Below are 26,443 nucleotides of genomic sequence, written 5' to 3' on the forward strand. Positions count from 1 at the left end.
GTCTTACCTTCAAGGCTCTCAACAACATTTCTTATGATTACCTCTCAGGTGCTGCCTCCATTTATGCTCCTCTAATCCTGTTTGTTCGGCCCAAACTGCTAATCTGAATGCCCCCATCCCTTTTGTACCCCTTTTCCACTCTGCCTCCACCATGCTTTCTTTTCTGCTGCTCTCTAGGACAGGAAGACCCTTCATGACCATGGGAGCTACAATTCCACTCTCTTCTTCCTCTCAGCCTAGTCCCACAACCCCTTCTTCAAGGACGTTTATACATTATATTTCTGTATTTTACGGATTAAGATTTTTTTTTTAAATGTAACAAAGAAGCAGCATGCATTAGCTTCCCAAATGACTGGACAACCAAATTGTCTTTGTGTCTTGTCCACCTCTTCTTCCCCATCCCATGAGGTCATCTACTCTTGTTCTCGTCTTAATTTAGGCCTTAATCCTGCACTGGGATCTGCTAGCCTGGATTCCTGCACTTGTGCAGAGACTCATTAAAGTCAACTGAACTCTACAAAAGGCACAGGGCTAGTGGATCCCATGCAGGACTGGGCCCCTAAACAGGCAGGGATTTGGTCTTTATCTGTGTTATAAAATGCTATGCACATCTCTGGCATTATGTGACTCATAAATCATAACAACTTGTTTTAAAACCATATTAGAAAATCCTGTAATGTATTGGTTACTTGAACCTCCCCAACAAGTTATCTGACTAAAATTCTGATGTCAGCTTCTTAGGGCTTGTCTACATAGGGACTTTGAGGAAAATTAATCCAAATGAACCAAAGGTGTGAATTAAAAGTGGATTATTTAAAGTCAATTAAACCCCTTTATGGACACAGAATGAAGACTACTTCAATTCTAAAGTTGTTAATTCGGATTAATTTTCCTGAGTACCCCCGTGCTTCAGTAGCCCTTACACATGCTTCAAGCTGTTGGTTCATTGTAGTCATTGACCTCAATGGAACTCTGTGCTGGATTTATATCAGCTGAAAGTCTGGCCCAATTGTTTTGTTAAAATATATCTGAAGTGGTATGTCTTTACCTGTTGTACACTGAGAGGTGTTAAGATTTCTTCTCCCCTGAGTATCATTGATCTCTGTGTCAATGCTTCAGTCAGTTGTGTTGAGTCCAGCCCAAGTAACTCTGCAGATCTGCCCAGAGCTAGCAACAGAAGGAGCCAAAAATAAATACACACGTGTATGCAGAAGGCACAATTCTCTCAACATTTTTTTAACCTACTGTAATTAGAAGCAAAACCCAAGCAGCTTCTGATAGAGATTAGAAAAAAATATTGAGTTGGATTCTCTGGTCTGCTAAAGGGACTCAGCTCTCCTTACGCAAAGTGCTGGTAGAGGTAATGTAGCTGCCTTCTACACCAGACATCCCTCACCTACAGCTTAAGCGGGCACAACTGAGCTCCATTCCTGCTCTAACTTCTACTGGAGCCAGCCAGCCTTTAATTAGGGAACCAAACCTAGCTCCCATCAGCTGCCACTCTCATCCGCTACATTGGAGAGCAGAACTGGCACCACTGTCTACTTCCCATTTTCTTTACTTTATGCACTTAATAGCATTCTGTGTTGTTTCACTGTTTTCACTCTCTTCCCTGTACAGGTCGGATCAGTCAGTTTCCTTTCTTAGTCATGTGGATGTTTCATCCAGTAATGGAGGAAAAAAGCACATTTTAAGAAATAGGAAAATGACATGGTAAACCCAAAAAAATTAGCAAGGAAGTTCAGGGATAGTTGAAACTCTGGAAAACATTTAACTCATATTTGAAACTAACTAAATTTCAGAGTGAGAGTGTCCCTTTAATTCTTCCTCTGAGAATCTATAATCATAAAGAAATTGTCATTCACAGAGGCCTAATATCCCCTGAAATATATGCATAAATCCAGCTGCTAATGCATCCCAGTACAGCATCTCTACATAGGTTAAATCCCTGTACTCATTTTCACTGTCAGTCGAACCCAGTTATTAATGTTTGAATGCTCAGCTTCAGAGAGACAAGGTTGAAATATTGTCTTGAAAATGCATTCACAATAAAATTGATACAGTGGTGGTCTAAGTCACTTATTCCTTTTCAGTGCTCCTCAAACAATAGGATACAGTATTATAAACGTGCACAAAAGAAAGAAACTGATTGAAAACACCCCCAATTCATTACACATTACAGTTGAAAGCCTTTAATTTGTTCTTAACATAATAAAAATCCAAATCTAATCTTATTGCTAATATTAATGTTTGGTTTTATGGATATAGAAACCTAATATCCACTTCCTCATTCATTAGAAGGTACTTCTGCTTTCTCCTGGGATCAGGTAGATCTTTATGGTGAATAGAAGAAGAGTTTGTCCAAACTGTGCATCTGAATTTGCACTTTGCCCTTATTTGGTATAAAAGTAAGGGATGATGTCATTGTTCCCAAACCCAATCCCTGAACTTTCTGTCCGATGGTTACATAGCTGCAGGTGTAACTTGCTGACAAGGCAACCAAGGCAGGAACAGTGCACCAAAGTCTTGAATCCAGAATGCACTTAAGTACATACTTAAGTCTCATCAACCTAAGAAAAAGCATTCCAAATTCAGGACAGCATTGGCTTCAGGGGACTTAAGCACAAGAGGAAGTTAAGCATATGCTTGAGTTCTTTCCTGAACTGGAGGCAGAGTTCAGTGCCAAGGAGTAATTCATTTCATCTTCATAAAACAACAACGATGGTATTTCAACCATCATTCACAGATCTTAAAAAGGAACCAGAGACTTTTGTCCTGCATGGTTTCCAACACTGCTATTAAGCAATCATGGACATTTCCTTATCCCATAAAGATCTCACCTGTTTTGAAGGACACCTGTGCCCCACCAGCAGTGATAAACTCAATGTTCCCTAGATGCAGAATTCCAGCTAGCAGCCTAAGAACTTCTCGCACCTCCTCCTTGCTGAACTGCATCACTTCCATTGCAGTCTGGAAGAAAATATTTCTTTCAGTTTGTGTCTGATTTTATTGGAGAACCAGAAACAGACAGATTATGGAGGATAAATTACAAAACACAACAACTGAGTTTTGCAGCCTTTAGCATTTGAAACGACATAGGGACAGTGGAATGGGAATAGCAAATGCATCTCTTGTCTTAGCCCTCAATCTACACAAGCATTTTAACACATGATGTGTGCAACTTTAAGCACATAAAGTAACACTCTGACATTTTTAAAATCTCATCCCCGGGAGTGTCATTGACCCTCTAAAGACCTGTTCCACTACAACAGAATGTGATTAAAGTTATGCATGTGCTTTGGTACTTTACAAGATTAGGACCATAGGAAAAAACCTCACTAATTTGTACTAGCAACTGGGAGGAACCTCCCCTGTGTGTTACCAGATTTTGCAGATTAGTCCTGGAAGTGACCAAATGTGTATCATGCAATGTATGTTGTCAGTGCACTGTAATTTAGTTTTACTTGTAACACTAAAGTTCTGCTTCATATTTTGAGAAATTAACAAAGTCTAAGTGAAAAACCTCATTATTGTACGCTACTAACTGGGGTGAGACACAAATTTTGTGTGAAAACTACTAGATTTACAGATGAACAAAGTAAGAATGCCCACGGTTCCACTGTATATCAGGAACAAAACAAACAAAAAATCAATGTAAAACATGTATTATTTGATTAATGCAAGAAAAACAGACAACTATTTTCTTTGGGAATGTTTTGTTTTTTCCAAACGTCTCTCTATAGTGCTGCAATCTGAACCAGATTGTGCAAATTCACTGTAATTCATGGTTTGCACTGATGAAATACTCTTAATTCTGGGACGCAGAATACACAGAGCATGACATATTTGAGTAGAGCTATTTGAGTGTGTTGTATTTCTGTGCAAATGTGATTACAAAAAGATGGTCTTTGGTCAAAGTGTGCATCAATAATGACAATAGTGTCATCTTGCAAAACGCAAGCAGCACTGAGAGGTGTTTTTGCAGCTGCTCTCGGAATTACTTCCTCCCTACAAAGAAGCTCTAACCCATGTCAGCCAGCTTAGGATTTGAGGAAGAAGTTCTCTTCTCTCCTCTCTCTCATACCTATCATCTCTCCAAGGTATTGGTAGGGGATCGTCCTGTTCCCCTTGCCACACCTCCAGTCACATACTTGCAATAACATTTTTAGTAAATAAGAAGGAAAGGGATATCTGCAGAAGCTCTGGGAATCCATTCTACTGTGTCTGCACAGAAAGAGCTGTTATAACTACTTGTAAAATCCCACAGAACATACAAGACCTTTTAGTACTGTAGACCTGAGAAAATGTACACTCTTCCAATACACAATAAATATATACGATTGCGAATACTTTGTAGGTAGATTCATAATTTTATGGTCACAATGATCATCTAGTCCAGTGGTTCTCAAACCTTTTTGGGCTCAAAACCCATTCATAAACCTTGATGGCCTGTCACAACCCAGTAAATAGCTTTAGTGCAAAGAACACCTGTCTTACTAAGTATTCCTTACCCATGATATAGAACACACATATTAACGTAATTGGTACTAAATAATGACACTGTGCTCCAGACGTGGTGACATTCAGGTTGCAGCACCACTAAGTTTTGGCTCAGCTTCCCTAACGAGGGGCCTGCAGGGCCAAGTTTTCGTGAGTGGCTTTGTGACTTGTCAAATGAGGTCATAGTGCCACTCACTCAAATTTGGTCTGGCTGCCCACACCGCCTATCATGATGGACGGGCGGCTCGGCCAAAGCCCAGTGGCACTGCGACCCCAGAAGTCACAATATCAGAAGTGAGGAACTGAACTCAGCCAGCTCCATGGAACTGGAGCCTTTTGGTTCATGAGCCACAGATTGAGAAACCCTGATCTAATCTGAAATCAGCATAACACAGACCATGGAACTTCACCCAGTAATTCCACTTATTCCTGATTATTTTTAACAAATTGCTTATGCTTGTCTCTAATCCTATCAGCCATAGTTATAGTTATAGAGGGAGGTACAAGCTGAAGAGATTTTATTAATAGGATCTAGTTCATGGCACAATAACAACAGATGTCACAAGAATACTTAGGAATGCATGCGTGTGTGCTCACACTGCAGATCCCCACTCCACTGAAGAAGAACTTTTGGAACACAAAGCAAAGAAAAACGTCTAGAGGGGAAATCATCTGTAGCCTCTTGGAAAAGATCATTAGAATGCATATGACAGAAAGAGAAGAATGAAATACGGCTTAGGAATTTTGAAGTCACTGAAGTCACATTCTCAGTCTTAAGAAGATCTGTAAGGAAACAAGGGACGAGGGTGCATGAAACGGGGAAGGAACAGGAACCCATGATGCAAAATGTCCCTGTCCCTTATTATAAGGAAAGCCGTGTGGAAAAGCCCCCATTCTGTTCCCAAATTTCTGCTTCTAAAATACTCCAGAATGCAAGATTTACATGTCAAGTTAATTTCATGCTCTACCTGCCTCAAGCCGATTAGCACAAATTAAATGTCATGCTACTCAACCTGAACTATATGACTGCAATGCATATATCACCCACTTCCACAAAAATATTTCTGTCACAAAATTACGTAATTTTACAGCTGCAAAAAACAAATATACATAAACACCTTTTAAATAAAATGTACCGGGCCATTTTTATTGGTTTTCAAATCTCATAGAATACATGCCACACTGAAATGGTGGTGGTATTAGGAAAAGAAATCGGTAATTCTGGTAATAGTAAGAGTCAGCTAATTACTGTAGCTAATTGCTGATGCTAATGTGGGTGCGAAAGTTAAGGCTACCTAGAGTAATCCTCAATTAGTGTGACTGCCTCCATTTCACCTATGTTTCCATTCTATTTAATAATCGTATTTGATCACTTACTCCATATACCAGATTATCTTTATCGCACCCTTCTCCTCCAAAGGCACACGGCTAGAAGAGATTGAAAAGATGCAGAAATCCACATACTACCATGGATTTGCTATTTCCATATTTCAGTAAATGCTGCAGAAAGTGTATGAATCCTTGAAATGAGAGAAGCAGCAGAAATATGTACACTGGTCATGTAAAATAAGGTGGCTTGTTTTCTTTTAGTAAGAAGGTTAATGTTCCCATAAAAGAAAGGCTGCTTCCTGCTTGCTCGGTATTTTTATTTGACAAATTTTGTATGAACTGTCCCAGGAGCATAAAGAGCAGAGAGATAAGGAAGTGATGCTTCTCTTTTATACACACAGCCAGTCCTCACAGTGTACACCCAATAGTTATGAAGAAAGAAGCCATCTAGTTTATTCCAGATACTAAAATATTACACAAGGCGCAAACACTTTTGGAATGGGATGGGAGTGCTACACTGTATTCTAATGGCTGCTTCGGGTAAGTTAGGTAAACAACAGAACACTTGTTTGGTTTTGTCAAAAAAAAGTGGGAATGAATCAGAAAATGTACAGGTTCTCAATTAACTGTGAAACAAGATGCTTTATGCTTCCATCGCTCTCTGTGTACATCCCGTGTTATATATATCCTGTGGTGTCCTATTTCAGATAGGCATTATTAACGTATTTACTCTATAGAATCCCATCCTCACCATCATGCATTGAGTAATTTGCATCTAGATATGAATGCATATGTCCTTTGTTATAAACTACTGTAACAGTAATTCTACATAAGTCATGGATGGAAGGTAAGGTGGGTGAATGTCTGATTGCCTTCTACTGCTGTCTTCTTTGTTCTGCAATTTAATTGCTTTCCTTTCCAAGGAGTGGTGGGAGAGTGACTTCATATCCTGCATTCAAGGAAAGAAATAGTCCCTGTGATAGCGAAGTGTATGACAAAAAATTAGTCATTTCTGAGCAACAGCAGACTCTGATCCTCCATGAGGCACCTTATGCCCATGTGGAGTGCTGTGCAAGTGAGTGGGATTGCACCTAGTCATGACCATGGATTGATCCTTCTGCAAGATTAGGACCCCAGTTAGCTGCAGATCTTGATAGCTTTCATTGAAACCACTAGCAAGCAAAGAGAAGTGAAACTTATCACCCTTGAACTATAAAGAACTGGTCAAACAACTCACAGTGACCTCCTTGAAGGAGTCTTTATCATTGATTGTCTTATCCGCTACACATCCGGACTGATTCAGATAATGGTAGTGCTCTGGTACAGATAAGTAAAATGCATCTGCAAAGAGAAAAAACTAGTCACCACCTTAGCAGTTAAAAAAATAATTAATGTTTCATTTACTTGAGATATACATGAGCAGGGACAAAAAATCAAATGGTTTATAGCAGTGGTTCTCAATCAGGGGTATACACACAGGTCTTCCAGGGGGTATAGCAACTCATCTAGATATTTGCCTAGTTTTACAACAAGCTACATAAAAAGCACCAGAAAACTAAACATTCATACAATGACTTGTTTATACTGTTCTATATAGTATACATAAAAATGTAAGGACAATGTCTATATTCCAATTGATTTATTTTATAATTATATGGGGAAAATGAGAAAGTAAGCAATTTCTCACTAACAGTGTGCTGTGTCACTTTTGTATTTTTAGGTCTGATTTTTTTAAACAAGTAGGTTTTAAGTGAGGTGTAACTTGGGGGTACGCAAGACAAATCAGACTCCTGAAAGGGGTACGGTAGTTTGGAAAGGTTGAGAGCCTCTGGTTTATAGCAATGGAAAATGTAGCACATTCATTGGATAATTTTCATTTTAACTAGTTGTGAAACACCATGAACTGTATAGTTGGCCAAAAAGGTGGTGCTAACACAGCTTAGACATTTCTACACAAATGCTATTTCTCTTGCTGGGGGTTAACCTTCATGACAAAGGACTGTGAGAGTATGATTCCTTCTCCTCTCTTCCCTTTGGAATTTCCTAGTGCTCAGCCAAGATAGTCAGGGACAAGCCCACATCGCAGTGTCCAGCCTGAGTGACTACCCAAAGGTCACAAAGTGAGTCTGCGGCAGCTGGGAATAAACCCCAGGAGGCCTGGTGGCATTCCTATGCTAGAGGCACTGCTTGTAGCAAGATGAGCTCACAAAACATGCTCGGAGAATTCAGATTAAATAAATAATCTATTTCTCTTGTTCGGTTATTGGTTTACCACAGCACTGTCACTGCAAGATGCTGTTTCATGACTGAAATAGTACTGGCAAAGAGCCATTGCAAACAGTTGTGTGAGCTGAGCTTTGTCACTCACCTTTCTCTTCCTCTTCTATCCCTGCCAGCAGTGCATAGAATATGTGATAATTTCTCTCCCCGGGGTTCTGCCTTACTACACGGTTCTGTCAAAGCAAATAAGAATTCTGTTTAGGGGATTATTTTTAAAGGGAACCTATTCACCAGCAATTTTTGAGAAAGTCTGTGAATAAAACAAAAATACTGGATGAGAGCAAATGTTAACTTACTTTTTCTAATAAATCTTTAGTGCGGAAGAAAGTGATCCGTCAAGGAATAAAATGATGAAGTTAAAGAACTATATGTTTACAACTCCCTAGTGGCTTGACTTCAGAGACTACGAAGAGCATTGTGGTCTGTGTCATGTACCTGTTTGCACAGCAAAAGGAGGAGAGTTTCCATAACTAACACATTCAGCCACTTCTAATCCCAAAAGTTTTTTCAACAGAGCAAATTGAAGTATTGTCATATTCTGGACCAAATCAGGATTTGAACTGACATCTACCTTTTGCTTAACTTTCTGCTTGCTGGTTAGTTTGGTGCCTGCTTTAAGGGTGAAATTCACCCACCATGCATGAACTGTGAACAAACAATTTTTGTGCAAAGATCTCGGCAGGATTTGGCGGCTGAGAGTGTGGGGACAGAATCACCCCCCTCAAAGACATGCAAGTGGGATGCAGCTGTTCCACAGCCAGTAATCCTGCTACTGTGCAGGAATAGCAACCACAGCCCAACACCCTTATACAGGACCTATGCCTACTTCATCTATGTATCTGCAAATCCTGAGGATACACCCCTAATTCCCCAACCTGCAGTGTCCTATGTGGAACTGGTGAATAGCCCACAGCTGCAGAGTGGAAGCAGTGCAGCCAACCTGAGGATACTGCCTCACACAATGGAACCTCTCACTTCTGCTCTGTACAGGCCTTTCCTTGCCCATTATGCCCTTGGATGAATTTCACCTGGCTGGTGAAGAGCTGGTAATCAGAGTTTTTCCCATGAAGCTAAGACATTATTAGCTCACTCTGAAGAAACATGCTCATTGGCCATAATACCAAAAATGAGAGAGGTTTGGTGATTTTATATCTAGATAAAGGAATGGATAGATGGACACACAAACTGAATCTGGGCTTATTGATTTCTCTTGAAGTTCACCCAGGACAGTTTTTTTAACCTGGAATCTTTGGGTGTGAGCAGAGGGACAGGCAAAGGCCAATATTTTCCCTTACTACTCTCCACAGAACAGGTACAGGGAACACATCACCCTGAACTACAAAGGGACTCAGCAAGAAGAGAGGATACAATCTACAATTCTTCCTCCCTGGATGTTTCCCTTCTGACAGATGTTCAGCTGAACAAACTTCCCAAAGCGACTGGAGTTGTTGTTGTAAACAGTCTTCGCGTTGCCAAAAGCTTCCATAATTGGGCTGTGAAAATAAGGGAGGACGACAAAAGTATTAACTTGTGACTGGAATGCCAAGGATAGGAGCACTGCACTCCAGTGCTCAAGGAAAGGCATAATCCCCATAAAGCCCAGCTCTAACATTATCCTCAGACATGGCCTACATCCTTACTCATTACCATAGCTCTGCTCCAGGGGGTCTCAAACTTCATTGCATCACCATCCCCTTCTGACAACAAAAATTACTGCACGACCCCAGGAGAGGGGACTGGGTCCATCTGAGCCCCACCATCCAGGGGCCAAAGCCAAACCCCAAGGGCTTCAGTCCTAGGCAGGGGGTCTGTAACCTGAGTCAGACCACCGAGGGCTGATGCCCTTAGGCCCCAGACCCCCAGGAAGTTAAGCCAGCCCTGGCGACCCCATTAAAATGGGCTTGCGGCCCACTTTGGGGTCCTGACCCCCAGTTTGAGAACCGCTGCTCTAGACAACTCAGTTATATCACAGGCTGTATGTCTGCAGGTAGTAAAGTAGCTATAATATTATATAACAAAAAGACATTAACCACTGTACAGCTTTGCGTATATAACCTAAATAGGATTTATTATAACAGCTCTATATTATAAGTGTTGTTTAGTGTTTGCATTATAGTAAAGACAGAGGCCCCCAGTCAAGCCAAGACCCAATTGTGCAGCATGCCATGTGGGTGTATGGGAGACCATTCTCGTCCTAAAGAACTTACACAATCTTACTTTAGTGGATGAAAACAGAGATGAGGGAGGGACAGGGAAGATGTGTGACAGTGATAGCAGCAGATCTGTTCATAGTCTAGCTGTGTGCACAACTTCTTGTTAAAACGCTGAGTGAATTTAGTGCTTGTAGAAGGTACCTGATTAACAGACAGATCCATCAAATCAGCTCACCTGATTTTCCCTTACCTCAGCAAGCTACCTGCAGCTGTCCTGCTGATCCTTACTACCCCCTACTGTTTCCCTTTAGCTCCCCCTCAAACCTCTCTCCTATCCACCAAATAATAAAATCTCCCCACACCATCTGCCTCTCCCTCCCTCGCACCTCCTGCTCCCTTCCTCACTTCCATCCCCTCAGCTCAGCCCCAAACAAAAATGAAAAAAAAACAAAACTAAAAAACAATCTCAATTTGTACAAAACCACTTCACGCATTGCGCAGAACCATTCCACTGGTGATCCTGTTACTGTGACTCGGGCCCTCCCCCGCCACCGCTTATTGTTTTCTAAATGCACCCATGTGTCATGTGTAAAATAGATTGCAAGTTCTTCAAAGCAGGGACAGTCTAGTTTGTTCCATAAAATGTCTCACATTTGGGTGATTTATAAATACATAACACAAATAATCAGTAATGCTATAGCATCTGAAGGGCAGGCTTTGTCCATGCTGCCTTATCAATATACTTCAAACCTGACCTAGAGCTCCACTGACTTTTATTTTGATTTTAAAAAATATGAGCTGTAATTTAAAATGTAAGGGGGAAAAAAGTGGAAAATCCATACTCCATATGAAATTCTAAAAGAGAAAAAAATCACTGGGGAAAAACCTGCAATGTAAATCAACAGCTCCAGATACACCAAGAATGGGTGTCTGCTGCACAGAACTTACAGCCAAAGAACTACAAACACTGGAGATGGAAAAGACCTCGCAGGTCATCTGGCCACTCCCTGGATGCCAGTGCAGGATTATTTTCCAGTGTTTTGAGCAGCAGTGTAGTTTTAAATGTCTTCAGCTTCAGTGGTTGTTCTACCTCTGTCAGTCTGTATTGCGTGCAACACTATGGACCATGTATGAGGATATGAACATAATACCTGCTCTCAAGAATAGCTTGCTCCACACAGGAGGTCTTTTCCTTACAGGACAGTTCCAGCGAATGTTGACTCATGGCAGATAAGAACTTGAGAATCAGCTTAGTACTTTCAGTCTTACCAGCACCACTTTCACCACTGAAAGACAAAAAAAAACATACCACAGTGTTTCTACTTTGAGTATGCTCATGGGGGGAAAAATATCCTTGATCTGGACTACATCAAGGCACTCACAAGCCAAAGTGAAGGGAGTGATTAGCGAGCGCTGTCAGACCACGACAATTGGAATGAGTAAGATTTAAAACGCTATGAGAATTTAAATATCTCATTGGAACACAGTGCTAAACACACAATAGCCCCACGCTTCTACAGCACTTTTCAGCCAGGATCTCAATTTATTAACATATGACAAGCACCCCTTCAGCTCCTGTGAGGCACCCCAGGGCTATAAAGATGACATAATACACCACCGCTGAATGGAAAACAGCACAAAGAGGTATGGCCACATAGCTACAGATACACTAAAAACTGCTGTAAAGCTAGTCCAAAATCAGGAGTCTTCTACCACATGAGGGAGACTTGGTAAGGCTGCAGGATGGTTATTTGTAGAAGGATAACCACAGGGGAGGGAGCCTTGGTGTGAAACGGAGCACTAATAAGTGTGTAGGAGATCATCTTTGCACGTTTATGGCACTGCATACTTAAATATTATTACTACTGTTCATAATAAAGATGATGATGATGATACAGGTTTCTTTTAAACAAAGGTTTTTCATGTAAGGGCAGACTCTGAACTTAGTCATACTAGCATAAATCCACAGCAACTCTATGCACATTTACCTAGTCCTCACTCATTTTTTTTTATATATACAAATATTATATGTATAAATTTTATTTTATTTTAAACAGAATCCAAAAACACATCTATTGCCTCATATAGCAACTAATCTGATTTGGTAAAATTATATGCAAAATTTGTGCCAAAACAAAGGAAAAAGTTAAATATGCAGAAATTTTGATGAGACACATTTAAAGACCCATTGATATTTGAAAAAATAGACCATTTAAAAACAATCAATGCTGATACAAACAGAATATGAAAATTGAATTTCTATTACTAGACCATTTGCCTAAAAACAGTGAGCCAAATTTTGCATTCCTGTCCAATCCCATTTCCTTCAATAATGTTGCACGTGGACAGATTCAGAGCATAATTTAACCAATAATTTAACTGAGCTTGTTTCCTAAAAACTCAATTATCTGATTTGCTCATTTCTCATCTGAAGTCATTGGACAAAATTCTGACTTTAAATACATGCATTTAATTCCTATTAACTTTCATGGAAATTGAGCATGCTTAGGTCCTGATCCCACCTCCACATTGCAGCCAATGGGAGTTCTGTCATTGACTTTAATGGATGAGAACTGGGCACATATACAATGCACAATTTGGTTACTAAGCAAAAGTGGTGACTGTGGTGCCCTTATGTTATCACAGAGGTTTCTAGTGAAGAGCAAAGAACAGATATAAGTAAATAAATATAAATTATAAGTAAAAAGATACAGCCCCAAGAAGCAAACATCAGATTTCCATGCAAGTACACCTCAACAATTAAAAATAAAATATAAATCAGGGGAGAGAAATGTAGTGTGTATATATATATAACGTATCAATAGAGCTGTGTCTAAATGTTTTGCATAGCTTTCCAGAAGGTGTCAGCAACTCTTAAAAATGATTCACAACTTCATATAAGATACAGTATATTTATTCTGATATATGCTGGAGTCTCTTCAACTCTAGCACCGTAACAGGCTCTTGGCTGACCTTCATTCATCCATCACACATTTACATTCTATCAAAAATTCTGCAGAACATTTAATTTATGTTGACCTTTTATAACTCTCATGCAATCCTTCCATTACATTGGTACCCTGCGCACATGAGAATTAGCAACAGCATTTCCGGGATTCATTTTTAAATAGCTTTATACTTCAGTGCCTTTGCATTTGCCAAATGAAAAACAACAAAACATCCCACTTTACTGATGTATATTTTTCTGCCTGCCCTCTGGGCCAAGATCTTTGGCTGGCATACATCAGTATAGACTCACCTGCAGTTATCTGGATATCTGAGCTATGCCAGTGTAGGACAGCTAAGGATCTGGATCACTCTCCAATTATTAGAGTTGCCATTTCTGTCCTGTGCCATGAGCCAAATTCTGCTCTGACTCACCCTGGTGTGAATCTTAAGTAATTCTACTGAAGCCAATGGAATCACTCTGGATTTATACTGGGGGTAACTGAGAGCATCATTTGGCTATACTTTTGTGCTAGTAATGGTTTTAAATTTGGTTTTTAAGGTTTTTTTCCTTCCTATTTCTAATATAGTTGGTACCATGCTTAGTTATGTTTTGCTGCTGCTTTCTTTGCAGCTCTTTGACCAAATGCAAGTTGTATTATTAATAAAAATATGAAAACACACCATATACTCCAAACTTTCCAATCATCATTTGCATGACTGCTACAACTCAAACGCTTACATTGTGTTGTGGTAGTTCAGTCCTACAAAATCCTCTGGGAAGCAGACTCTTTTTAGTGTGCACTCAACCTTTCAACTAACCTCTTACCACAAGCATTTTTAAACGCAAAGCTTGTTCCAATCCATTACATTCAGTACTCTGGATACACAAAGTAGGACAGCAGTCTGTGAGGTCCTCATTTTGGAAATCTTTAATCTTTCTCCATCACTTGTTCCACGTTGTGCTTTCTGAAGGGCAAAACAGTCTGAACTTTGGACTACTGGAGGGGAAAGAGGATCAGTAAAAGACTTCTCACTCCAAGGGCTTTCATATGTAAAATGACTGAATCAACACACTCTAAATCACTCCTCAGTTCAATCTTTTGGCTTTATAACTTACATGACAGATTAAAAAATAAAGCCCCCACAGCAAATATGGCTCTTCAAATGCACTGTTTAATCTTGGAATGTCAGTCTCATAAATAAGGTCTTCCCATCAAAAAGTTGAGGTCTTGTCCAAAGAGTAGCTTGTTTTATGTTGATCTTCCATCTGAGCGAAAATGTTTCAGGCAGTCAGCTGATAATAAAGTGAACAGTCTGATGTTGGATTGTCATTTCAGGTTTGCTGTTTCCATTTCTTTAGTTGATTTAGGGTTTGTATTTTTTTAAGCTTTTAATTTAAAAAAAATGGAAGAACTACTAATATACGAGGAGAGGAATACACATGGATAAGACCAGCTAAAAAATAAGCTAAGGTGTTACCCTACATCTGCACTAGGAAAAAGGTCCAGTTTAGGTCTGACTTAGCTAATGTGTTACCTATGCCTGACCTAAACTTGACCACTTTCCTAGTTAAGACAACTGCCCTGCAAGCTGAAAAGTGGAGGATTCCTCTCCCACTCCTGCAGAGATACCCAGAGCCCAGTCCAGCTACTCAGGCTGGGTGCCGGGCCTGGGGTTCGTCTCTCCAAATACAACAGAGGTAGGTTATTGTGCAGTCTGTCTGTTGCGCTATAATAGCTAATTGTTTCGAATGAAATGATCCTGTGATGTAAGGTGTAGACTGATACAAAGTTTAAAGCAATATGAACATGTCTCGGTGTAGTCATCTCTGTACCAAAGGCTTTAAGTACATAAACTTAATAAAAACAGTAATATTCAGCCTAGCAGAGCTCAAAAGACCACTTCACACAGTGCCAGTTTTAATAGAGTAATGGAGTCACACGAGAATCACAGCTATGCACATGCTGGATAGCAGTGTTTGCAACATGGCATTAGATCAGTATGTTAGGATGCTGCATCATTGTGACTCAGTATTATCGTGTAATAATGCAGCACTGTCTAACAGAAATTGCATAATTACTGTGTCTTTCTGCAACTTCATTTAAAACACTTCCTCAACCTTCCCCTGGCTTTTATGTGGTAAAGATGGCTTTATATTAATAAACACTGGGTTTTATTTTGCAATCTGAGTCAGTCCTGGTAATATTACACTCCCATTTTCCTACCTTACGTCTCCAATTAGAGAAAAAATCATAGCATTTAAAAATAATTCCACGTATTTGTTTTTAAATTATATTCTGAACATTTGAATTCACAGGAGTCTCTTCAAAAAAATTGTAAAACTGATTAACTCCACTAGGGGGTGCTTCATGCCTAGACAATTCCAAATGGTTTTAAACATCTTTAGTTTATAATGCAGTTCTAACCTCCTATAATTTTAGATACAACATAACAATGAACCAGGAGCAATACATTGGGATTTGAAAGTCGACAACTCACAACTTCATTTTATCTTAACTTGGCTACAATACTTGTTTTATATCATAGTTTTCAAGACGGAATTTGCTAAGATTTCCTTTGGTGCCTTCTTTTGCAGGCAACATAACTAATACTCTGAATTCAGACATGTGGCAGCTAAGTTCTGCTTCTCATTACCATTTTCAAACATCAGAGCTAACCTGCCCAATAAAACTGACAAAACTAATCACTCCAACATCTTTCAATTCTAAGCAAATAAACCAGGCATGGCCAAGGTTTTTAAAAGTGACTAGTCATTTTGAACACATCAATTTTAGCATAACCCGAATGAGAAGCCTTAAATGGAGCCTGATTTTCAAGGGATGTCAAAGGATAACTGGCCACTTTGATGGGACATGGGTCCAGCCACACCTGTGCCGTAAATAATTAGTGGCTTCCCAGCCTGAAGATTTGGGACTAAGGAGGGGCACGTGATAGCTTAAGAAACATCTGGGGCTTATAAAAGGCCTAGAGACCAGTCTGTGTGCTGGAACCACAGGAAGCGGGCAGGCTTCCATGGCAGGTCCTGAGCCAGTGTCTGCAGGCGGTGGGTTATTCAGGAAGAACCAGTTTGGGGGCCCAGTGCTCTCTAGTGGAACAGGCAAGGATGCCAGGAAGAGAGCTCAGCAGGTGCGAGAACACAGTCCACTCAGGGGCTGAAGGGTCTATCCCAGAGCCATAAAGACTCTCACAGGTAGCCCAGAAAGGGGCTGGGACTAGACCTGAGAGGATGGGCTGATGAAAAGCCCCCAACAAGCAGAAAAACATTTTTCTTTGTTGGGATTTTTAGTTTGAGTTTCTTGTTCTGTGACTTGGCTAGAGGGTTAAGTCACAACTCCAGCATAGACCCATGTATGGGAAGCCGAGAAGAATAACCTCAGGAAAGGAAACTGGGACAGGGAGTGTTCAGCCACACCATACTCAGTCAGCAGGGAGCTTATATGGGGCAGCCATGTCCCCACAAATAGTGGGGTTTTAGCGCTTTCTGAAAACCAGGCCCCTTCAAGGTCTCAAGTCTGACACCCAAAACTGAGATGGCCAAAAACACTAGCCACATTTAAAAGTCTTGGCCCATGTTATTATCTGCTCAGACTGACTCTCAGCCAAAAAAATAAAAATAAAAAATAAAATAAAAAAATCACAGAAATTGGCATTGATTTTCTTTGATTCTTTTTAATTATAGCTATGAGCACAATTTCCTTTTAAATTTTGTAAAAGTGAAACCCACCCTTATCAAGTTGTGTTCCAGTATTTGTCCAAAACGTAGCATTTTACAAATGCTAACCAACTGCTTTGGGCCAGGCCTGCAGAAAATTGTGATAAGGATAGAAGCTGTGAATGCGAAATTTTCCCAAATGATGTTTTGCCTGCACTGTGGCTCAACAGACCTGGCACGCTCCTGGAACTTGGCAGGCCTGTGTTCTATTCCGGTTGTGCCACCAGCCTGCTGGGTGATCTTGGACAAGTCACTTCACTTTTCTGTGCTTTCGTTTCCCCATCTGTAAAATGGCAGTACTATTACTTACTGCTTTTGTAAACTGCTTTAAGATCTACGGATAGAAAATGCTATATAAAAACTAGATATACTATTATTATTGGTGTGACCCCTAAGAACTTCTCCATGACAACTGGCAAAGGACTCACGGTTTTGTATCAGGCCTGAGTCACTCACTGCACCTAGCACACTGCTTCACAGTATTCATCCAAAAAGGGCTGTGCAAAGTGTCCAATGGAAGCTTACGTCATACTAATCTTCCTGGTCATTGTGTGATGTAGGTATGGGTGACATTTAAGAATTTGTATGTATGTATTGAACGTATATTTAGAATGTGTCCCTAGCAGGTAGACAAGCAGGTTTTGCCAGACAATGGGATGTGGAATCACCTCTCTCACTAGGTCTCCAATGTAAATTAAGCATTGTAAAACCAACACAAAACAAGCCCTATTGGCATGAAAAGTCAACAGGAAAACAGGCTGGTGATGGGGATGTGAATTCAACAGGGGAGCACATACCAGAGTCTAATTTTGGGGCATAAGAAGGCAACATGATCCCTTTTTTATCCTGCACCTGAGGGGATAACCAGGCAATGCGGTTACATCCATGAAAACAGGATCTCAGCCAACCCAGACTGAAGTGCTGCAGAAAAGGCTTAGGTGAGATAAGTCAGCTTTCAACAAGGATTGTAGCCTGTTATATTACTTTTTAGTCTCAGAAAAAGCATGTTATACTTTTATTTCTAACCTGTTCTTGTTATCCTTGCTCACTATCTCTTAAATCTTAATCTTTGATTTGTATTCACTATAAGTAGATTACAGCACTGTGTTGTGAGATTGATTCAATTGAGTATTAGCTCCAAACAAGTTGGTGTGTTTATACTATTCTTTGGAAGCAGCAAACCTGGTAACTACCATGAGTGTCTGTGACAGGGGAATGCTCTTCAAGGGCGCCTGGGGTTCCCCTGTTGTTAACTTACAAAGCAGAGTAGGACAGGTAGAGTCCTGAGGAGAGTGCGTGAGTGGTTGAAAGGCTGGTGCTGTTCAGGCACTGACACTCAGCTACCACAGGAAAGACTCCCTCACGCTGGAGGCGGGGGGAGACAAGGTTACACTCGGTCCTGGGCACCCAAAGGAAGTGTCACAGTTAGGCATGATTCTGATCGCCCCCTCAGCTATTACACAGGAAGTCTTCCCCGGCGTCTTAGATAGACAGTCCCAGTAGCACACCTCTTCCAAACAATTTGCACAGTTATCAGGCCAGATGTTAACCAAAACATTAGCTGCACCCACAGCAGAGCGCACACATGACCAAATGAGAGAACAGTGAACAAGAAAAATGAAGCGAATAAACACATGTAAATCAATAGAGACAAGATTTGAGACACATTTGTTTAGAAGTCAGTTGAACAAGTAAATTAACCAGGTGATGCTAGTGGGGATGCTTTCAAAATGCTAAAACTGTTAACTTAAAATGTTTCTACTGTATCTGGCATCAAACCAGTTACTGCCAATATGAACACAATGCCAATATGATGTAGGTCATCCTTCATCAACTCTTTTGTGAAGCCAAGTAATTACTATGACTAATGTAAAAGGATTTCCCACTGTCTTGGTCTGTAAGCCAGATGTATTTGACAGAATGAAGGATTTTGTCCCATGCCCATGTCTTTCTGGCAAAAGCCCTTCCCTGTCCCTCACTACGCTAATACTCTATAGAAACTGCTTACATATACCAACTCTTTTCACCAGTGCTGTGGTTCCTAGTTATGACAAAACTCAGCTTTCCTCTCAGGGGCATATGAAGAGCTGGAAGAAAGGTGCCTCTTGTCTCAACACAAAAGAGCATGGAACGGGATTAATAAATAGTGGATGTCATACCAGTAGCCACTACGCTGGTTCCACAGGTGCCTTCACAGTCCGTGTTTCAGAGCAAACAGGCTGTATTCAAGTGATTTTCTGATAGTATGCCATGAAATCATCTCACTCCAGTTTCAAATTCAGTGACAGAGACCTTTTTGTATATTATTGCTGTAAGAGGTGCCATCTGGACTCAACATTACACAGTCCAAAGAGAAATGCGATTCTCTCAGCCCATGTTTGAAACATGCAGTCAGCCAAACTGGCCCTGTTACTAGGCAGCGTTTGTGTGGGAGGGGGGTGCTGGGATTGGTATTTAAGAGCTTTTTAGTGACATTTAAGGGGCAACATAATTCAATCTGGTTTACATTCCCAGCAAGAGCATGGCTCTGAATTACATGTGGCAGATCATGCCCTTCACAAGAAAAAGAGGATACTGATCAGCAGTGTTGGTTATGTGGGAAAACCTCTGCTGATGGGAGGGAAATGATGACACAAAGTGACTTTCATCTGGCCACATCCCCTCTAAACCCAGCCATGCCCCTTACAATAGTAGAGCTCCACACCTGTTGAAGGGCCTTTTGTGGAGCTGGAGGGAGGAAAGATGCTGTCTGAGCCTCAAACCTCCTCTCTAACAAAAACTGGAACCTTTTCATTTCCAGAGACCATGGTCAGGCCCTGTGGTATCTTACTTGTCTGAACTACCCCCCACCTCCAACGTATTGGTCAGGCAGCCTCTCTTTTGGATTAGGAGTGATATGCCTCCATTTCCAGGGTCCATCCTGGAAGGGGGACCTGTCCTTTTCAACTGATCTTTTTCCACAGCTTAACCTAGAAATCATTTTTGTTTCAAAAGGCTGTTTTCCTCTAAGAAAGTGAGCAAGATAAGCTAGAAAGAGAGGAAGAAATTCAGTGACCCGTGAGCTTCAGAGGGGCTTACATCAGCAGTTTACATTAATCTCACGGAAAGCTTTGTTTTCTCATGGTTAGAGCAGAGGAAAATCAAAACTCCAGGGTTCTGGTCCCCACTCTGCTACTGTGTAACTTCAGTGGTCATCCTGGACATATCTTTTGACTTTACTATGTCTTCATTTTTTCCTCTACAAGATGAATAAGCTACTTACACTACGAGGTTGTGAGGCTTAATTAATAGGGGCTCGGAAGCACATATACTAAAACTGGAATGATACAGAGAAGATTAGCATGGCCCCTGCGCAAGGATGACATGCAAATTCATGAAGCATTCGGTCATGAGCCCAGCTAGGTAGAAGATGTAAGGGGGTGTGAGGAACCTCTTGCTCCTGCATGCCAGTTATCCATATCACTAAACCCTGCAAAGAGTGGGGAAGCAGCTGCCACCAGGCTGCTGTTCCCCATCCTGCGTAGGTGTGTGGAGAATGGGCAAGCAGGGGCATGGAGTAGGCAGAGCCTTAGCTTCACCCTCAGTCATCAGGGGAAGTGATCTGCCTCAAGGAAAGAGTTGGCTCACTGAACTTCTCCCATGCAACAAAAGGGAAGCACGGGCTGAACTGCGACTGAGCGCTACTGAAGTGCCAGCTGAAGTTCTGAACACCAGCAAACACCAGACCACAGGGGAAGCTATTATAGCTCCATCAAACTAAAGCATAATCAGGTTAAACAATAGGAGAAACAAGAAAAATTAATTACACTGAATTAAACAGCCAATGAGTTGGCAGGACTTCATTATTATTATTTATAGGTTCACTGACATTCTTTTTTGATGCATTCAATTCTCAAGACTAGTGATGACAAATTATCATGCTGCACAGTGAAGCAGAAGCCAATGGAAAAAGTGACGGATTTAGAGCAAAACAAGGAAGTAAGCGAACAGTCAAAAAGTGTGTGGAGTTCAGACATCTTTTCATTAAATGACTGAAGGGCATATATAAGCAAAAAATGCCTTGTCTTTCAAGGGCTGATTAGGATGACGTAGTAATTCTACATCTGCACAAATCTAACGATTAATGAGGTTAGGGGAAAGGGTCAGAGCATGCTCTTCCTCTGTGCTTTTCCCCCTGGCATTCCAAGCATTCATTTTCAATTTATCTTTAAAGCTCAGCAGTAGGACTAGGAATAATGAATGCAGTAGCCACTTACCTGATGAGAACACACTGGTTGTCATGACGTTTCCATAGGCAGCGGTAGCACTCGTTAGCGACAGCAAAGATATGAGGTGGAATTTCCCCCATGTGGTGCTTGCTGTATTGCTCCACTGCAGTGCGGTCATAGAGTCCCGGAATGGTCTTGTAGGGGTTCACAGAGGCAACAATGGAGCCGATATAGGTCTGCAAAGGCACACAAAACAGGATCTCTGGGTTAACTATGTATGTTAAGGATCTACAGGGAGTTCTTTGGAGACAGAAAGAGCAACTTACCCTATGTTTGCAAATGCCTGGCACATGGCAGGGGCACTATCTGATATAGATGTACAGTATGTTATCTGTGTCTTGCTCTGATACTAGCAGCAGCCTGTTAAACGTTTCCACCTGCCTTGCACGTTTGGGCATCATTATAACTGCATGCAAATGTCAACAAAGACTAATAAAAGCTTGTTTCACACACACTTTTGGAGAGCTAAAATCTCATCTGTTAACATTTTATGCTACGCATGGGTCCGTAAAACAGTTGGAGGACTTGGTTGAACCGTCCACAGCGCCAAAACCCACAACCATACTGAGAGAGAAGTATCTCTTGCTGTGCCAGTCACCCATGTGCTAGCGCAGGCCCAAAGACAGGCATTTAAGTATTTCTTTTTTTTGGGCTTTGCTACAATGCAAGGTATTCTAGAACAGTTATTCCTGATTAACTGATTGTATGGACATCCTTATTTCAGAATAACCGTACTTTATGCTGAACACATTTAATCCGTTTTGGATTATGCTAACTTGGAATAAGGCACTTTTGTTCCAGAATAAGAGCTTCCACACAAATCAATCAGGAATAGCTATTGCACTTTAAATTAACACCCCATCTCACTCCAAATTAACTTCCCTGTGTAAATAAGCCCTTACTGCCTCTTCTTTTTTCTTTGACTCCTCTATTGTTTCAGGGCAAACTTTATATCAGATCTATCCTCCCCAAGGCTGCAAACAGGGTATGAAGTAGCCAAATATACTTCTCTTGCTCCCCCACACCATGAAACTCATTCATACACAAATCACTGCTACCTGCTAGGTCTACCTAACATTTTGCATATCTTCACAATGTCCAACGCAGGGATCGGCAACCTTTGGCCCACGGCTCACCAGGGTAAGCACCCTGGCGGGCCAGGCCAGTTTGTTTACCTGCCACATCCGCAGGTTCGGACGATTGCAGCTCCCACTAGCCGCGGTTCGGCACTCCAGGACAATGGAGGCTGCAGGAAGTGGCACAGGCCGAAGGACTTGCTGGCTGCTGCTTCCCACAGCCCCCTTTGGCCTGGAGCAGCGAACTGCGGCCAGTGGAAGCCGCAATCGGCCAAACCTGCGCATGTGGCAGGTAAACAAACTGGTCCAGGGTGCTTACCCTAGTGGGCCGCAGGCCAAAGGTTGCCGATCCCTGGTCTAATGCATATTTTAGACAGGAATGTGCATCCTGATTCCAATTGCAATTAAACCTATCCATACACACATGCATGCGCTTGCTTGTGCACGTGCACGCGCACACACACAAAACGAAGAGCTATGGAGGATACTTTCCTCCCAACTGGCAGAGCAAACAGGCGACTGCTTGTCATTGAGCAGGCCCCTCAAATAAAGTTTAGTTAAAATGGGCAGGAGCATTTCACCCCATCCAGGGAGCTGCTTCATTTAAAATATACTTCTGGGGCATGTACTCACTCATTCTTGAGCACGGTATTCTGATTTACATTTTGCTAGTCATTGGTTTAAGGGATGTTTAGAAATTAGATTCAGGGGCCAAATTCCTGTTTTAAAAGAAGGTGGTCTGGATGGGCACTGGTGTAAGAGAAGAGTTGGACCCAGGACACTTAGAAAGTATCTATACTCACCTTTTGCATAGCAAGGCCCTGATCCTGCAACAAGCACCTCATGAGCAGACCTGTGCCTACATGAAGTCAACAGGAGTCTACCTGTGTGGAGCTCATTGCAGCGCTGGGACCTTATTTCTATTAATTCAGTGCCTGACTTGGGAAAGATTAAAAAAGTGCTGCTCTGTTGCTACCTTCCCCACCAGGCTCACATTACATGCCCCAGGAGCGTAGCATCAGGCTCTTTGGTCCCTTCAATTCCGCTTTCTAACAAGCTTTGAAACCATGATTCAATTTAATAAAATGCAGTAACCTAAGTTTCCCTTTCCCAAGGTCTGCTCTGTCATCCTTACATATTCTTGTTCCTTCCTTCATTCCCTCCCATCTCACCATAGTACTCACATTCCTTACCTCAAGCTCTTTTTAGTATGTGCTCTCATCCCCCATTGTTCTCTTGCACTCATATTTCCCTCTCCCGCAATCCTTTTGTCTTCATTTTTATACAGTCAGCCTAATAAAAGCAGATGCTTTGAGCTTCTGTTTTCTGATGTCACTAGAATGTCCTTGTTGTTATGACAGCTTTACTATGCATTGTGAGGGGAACAATATTCTACATTATAACCTGTGGATATTTTACAGGTCTGTGTACTTATCATCTGTTGGTTTTACAAAAATTCCCACGCCGTGCAACGGTCGTTAGGGCACATGACATCTAGAGGAAAGGCACAAGCTAAATGTAAGATAATAATAACATTAGCCGTGTTACAGAATTGCATTAACATCACTGTAATCTACTGGGGGCATCCCCTCTAGGATTTTGGAATAACCAAAGAGGAAACATCCCCTGGAGAATCTCTCGAAGGTTTTATACAGATTCCAGTATAGGCTGGGATAGGCAAGATTTTCAGCTACTAGTACGCATTGCGTGAATACAGTACAGACAATCAATAAAGCTCACAGCTATGCACGTAGTTCCGTACCACATTACTGAGTCTCAGTGTTTGATTTAAGGAGACCCCACGTAACCACATCAATACTAATCTGACCTTTATGGAATATAAACATGCACCCTAAACCTCTCCCACGACCAAAAATGTAACAACAAAATAAAAGAACATTCCATCCCGGTCTCACAACAAACCAGAAGCCAAGACCATTTGCTTCAGAGGAGCACTGCTAGAATCTCTGCAACAGACAATTCTGCAAGAGTTTGGCCATACGAGAAGTTTCATCCTAACCCCAGTTAGATAGCAGCTGATTTATGCCCTTAAGCATGAGAGGTTATATCCCTTATTGTGAGGATCTGAGGTCTGGGTCTGCTGCCATGTCTATGCTGTCACCTGACAGCTCTGGGGAAACGGGAACTCCAGTCTATGAGCACTATGGGCTCAAGCGGCACTGGATGTCCCACCCAGGGAGGCCCAGACTGGCTTAGGCATGCTATTTAAAGCCTAGGGAAAGCACCTGCAGTGAAGAGTGTCTGTACAACTAGGCGGGCCCCTGGTTTGTTCCTGCAAACAGACCCTGCTACACTGTGCTTGATACCTTACCTTGTTCCTGGTTCCAGCACTGCTCCTGATACCTAGCCTCAAGTCTGGTCACAGCTCCTGACCCCGTGCCCTGCCTCTGTTCCCCTAATCCTACTTTGGCTAACTCACTTGGCTCCTGTCCACTGCAGCTCATCTATCTGAACTCTGACCTGAGCCTACACTGTGACACTTGTACCAACTTCTGCTTCTGGCCTTGAGCAGATAGACTGAACAAAGGCCACATTATCAAGCCCCCTCCAACCCAGGCCTTGACCTGCGCCCAGTAACCGAGATCCTGATACTTCTAATTTTTAGCCCATCTCATGGACTAATGATGTTTTCATTACCCACATAATCTAAACAGCATGGATCAGAACTACTATGGGCTTGTGTCCTAGTTTAGGACTTAACTTTCTGGCCCACATGGGAGCATGGGCACTACACTAACTGAATCACAATAAGCAAAATTAGAAATGACACAACCCTTTCCTTGTTAATGTTGCATGTGCATATGTAAATATGTTGGTGAATAGGATTGTGGGGGGTGGAGATGCACATGCAAAAAAGTAGGAGCAGAATTTTTTATTACATGGGTTTGACATCAATAATCCTATATGTCTATGCCAACCCTCATTTATATCGTAAACTGAAGCAGTCATTAGTCAAAAATATGTATTAACTGCTTCATTATGCTAATATCATGCAGCAATGGTTCACATAAAGGCAATTCCAGAAAGAAGGCAGTTCTCACTAAATGCCCGTCATTTCCCCTTTGCTGAAATCAGAATGAATTTCATTTTCTGTTGATTTCCTGAAACTTCTAATCGGACTTTGAAAATTAAGAGTTAACTTCCTGTGATGCATACATTACAAGGGAATAACGAACAGAACAGCTTTTACATTTGCCAGTGGTCTAACAAGCACACAGGATTTCACATTTCTGAAAAAGTTAAAGGATGTTTCAAAGAAACACAGTTAAAGGCGCTTCCACTCTCTTAGCCTCCACCATAAGCCTAAGTTTCATAAATCGTGAAAACATCTTGGATGGAAAAGCTTATATTCACTTGTCTGTCGTTCCCATTGCACAACCACCATCCAAATAAAAGACTTCGGGCCAACAGCTTCCATGCAACCCCCCCACTGCAGAGTCCCACAGAATTGCTGAGAGTTATTACAGAGACCCTACAGTGCCACTGAGAGCAAGAAGTAACAACACCAAGAACAATAATTCATTCTTTGTAGATGTCTGCTATGAATCTATTTAATAATGTGGTTTACAGTACAAAACAATCAGAAAATAGTACGTAGCACAATACAGCCCAAATCCGAATAGGTACCACTGCAATATAAATGTTAAACAACAATAATTACTAATAATAATAAATCAAAAAAGGAGTCTGTTCATTTAAAAGGAGAAGATAATTGGGTTTGCTTCTTTATAACTCAGAAAGAGGGAAATAGTATTTTTCTGATATTTGTAAAAAAGGTCTTTTTACATTACCTCCTTTCTAGCCCAGAAGGCTTTATGAAAACTGATGAACAACAGTCAAGAAAGTGAAAGTTAAGCATCTGAGGGAAAAAGGGATTTTTAGTTGGTGGTTAAAACACTTTTATTGTTAGTTTCTTTTTGGTTTTGCTAACACTTAATTTCAGTGACTAATTAACACCTTGGAGAAAGGAAACCTTTGTTAAAGACTCAACACTCAAATCCTTCAGCTAATGTGCTAGAGTTCACAGTAAGATTAAGTCCTCCAGCAAATCCAGGGAAGATCAGAGTGGACATGCCTGATATGTCTAAGGACTTGCCTACCCCAAAAAAATATTAACTCAGGGTGTGATTTTCA

The 26,443-nt window shown here is 41.3% G+C and overlaps 1 protein-coding gene and 1 non-coding gene across 2 annotated transcripts in view; one reads left to right on the forward strand and one right to left on the reverse strand.

Moving 5' to 3' along the window:
* Positions 1–26,443, reverse strand: part of MYO10 (myosin X) — a 255,360-nt gene that overhangs the window by 100,191 nt on the left and 128,726 nt on the right. Inside the window, exons 4-11 of the mRNA XM_032789754.1 lie at positions 21,201–21,388; positions 11,414–11,548; positions 9,478–9,602; positions 8,406–8,419; positions 8,198–8,282; positions 7,067–7,170; positions 2,841–2,970; positions 1,049–1,167 (exon numbers count right to left, since the gene is read on the reverse strand). Coding sequence (XP_032645645.1) covers positions 1,049–1,167; positions 2,841–2,970; positions 7,067–7,170; positions 8,198–8,282; positions 8,406–8,419; positions 9,478–9,602; positions 11,414–11,548; positions 21,201–21,388 — 900 coding nt within the window. The remainder of the gene's footprint in view (positions 1–1,048; positions 1,168–2,840; positions 2,971–7,066; positions 7,171–8,197; positions 8,283–8,405; positions 8,420–9,477; positions 9,603–11,413; positions 11,549–21,200; positions 21,389–26,443) is intronic.
* On the forward strand, positions 20,236–20,337 carry LOC116830321 (U6 spliceosomal RNA). The gene has a single exon (XR_004374961.1). It is a non-coding gene; the product is annotated as a U6 spliceosomal RNA (small nuclear RNA).

The sequence above is a fragment of the Chelonoidis abingdonii genome, chromosome 2 (assembly GCF_003597395.2).
Source record: "Chelonoidis abingdonii isolate Lonesome George chromosome 2, CheloAbing_2.0, whole genome shotgun sequence".
Lineage (NCBI taxonomy): Eukaryota > Metazoa > Chordata > Testudines > Testudinidae > Chelonoidis > Chelonoidis abingdonii.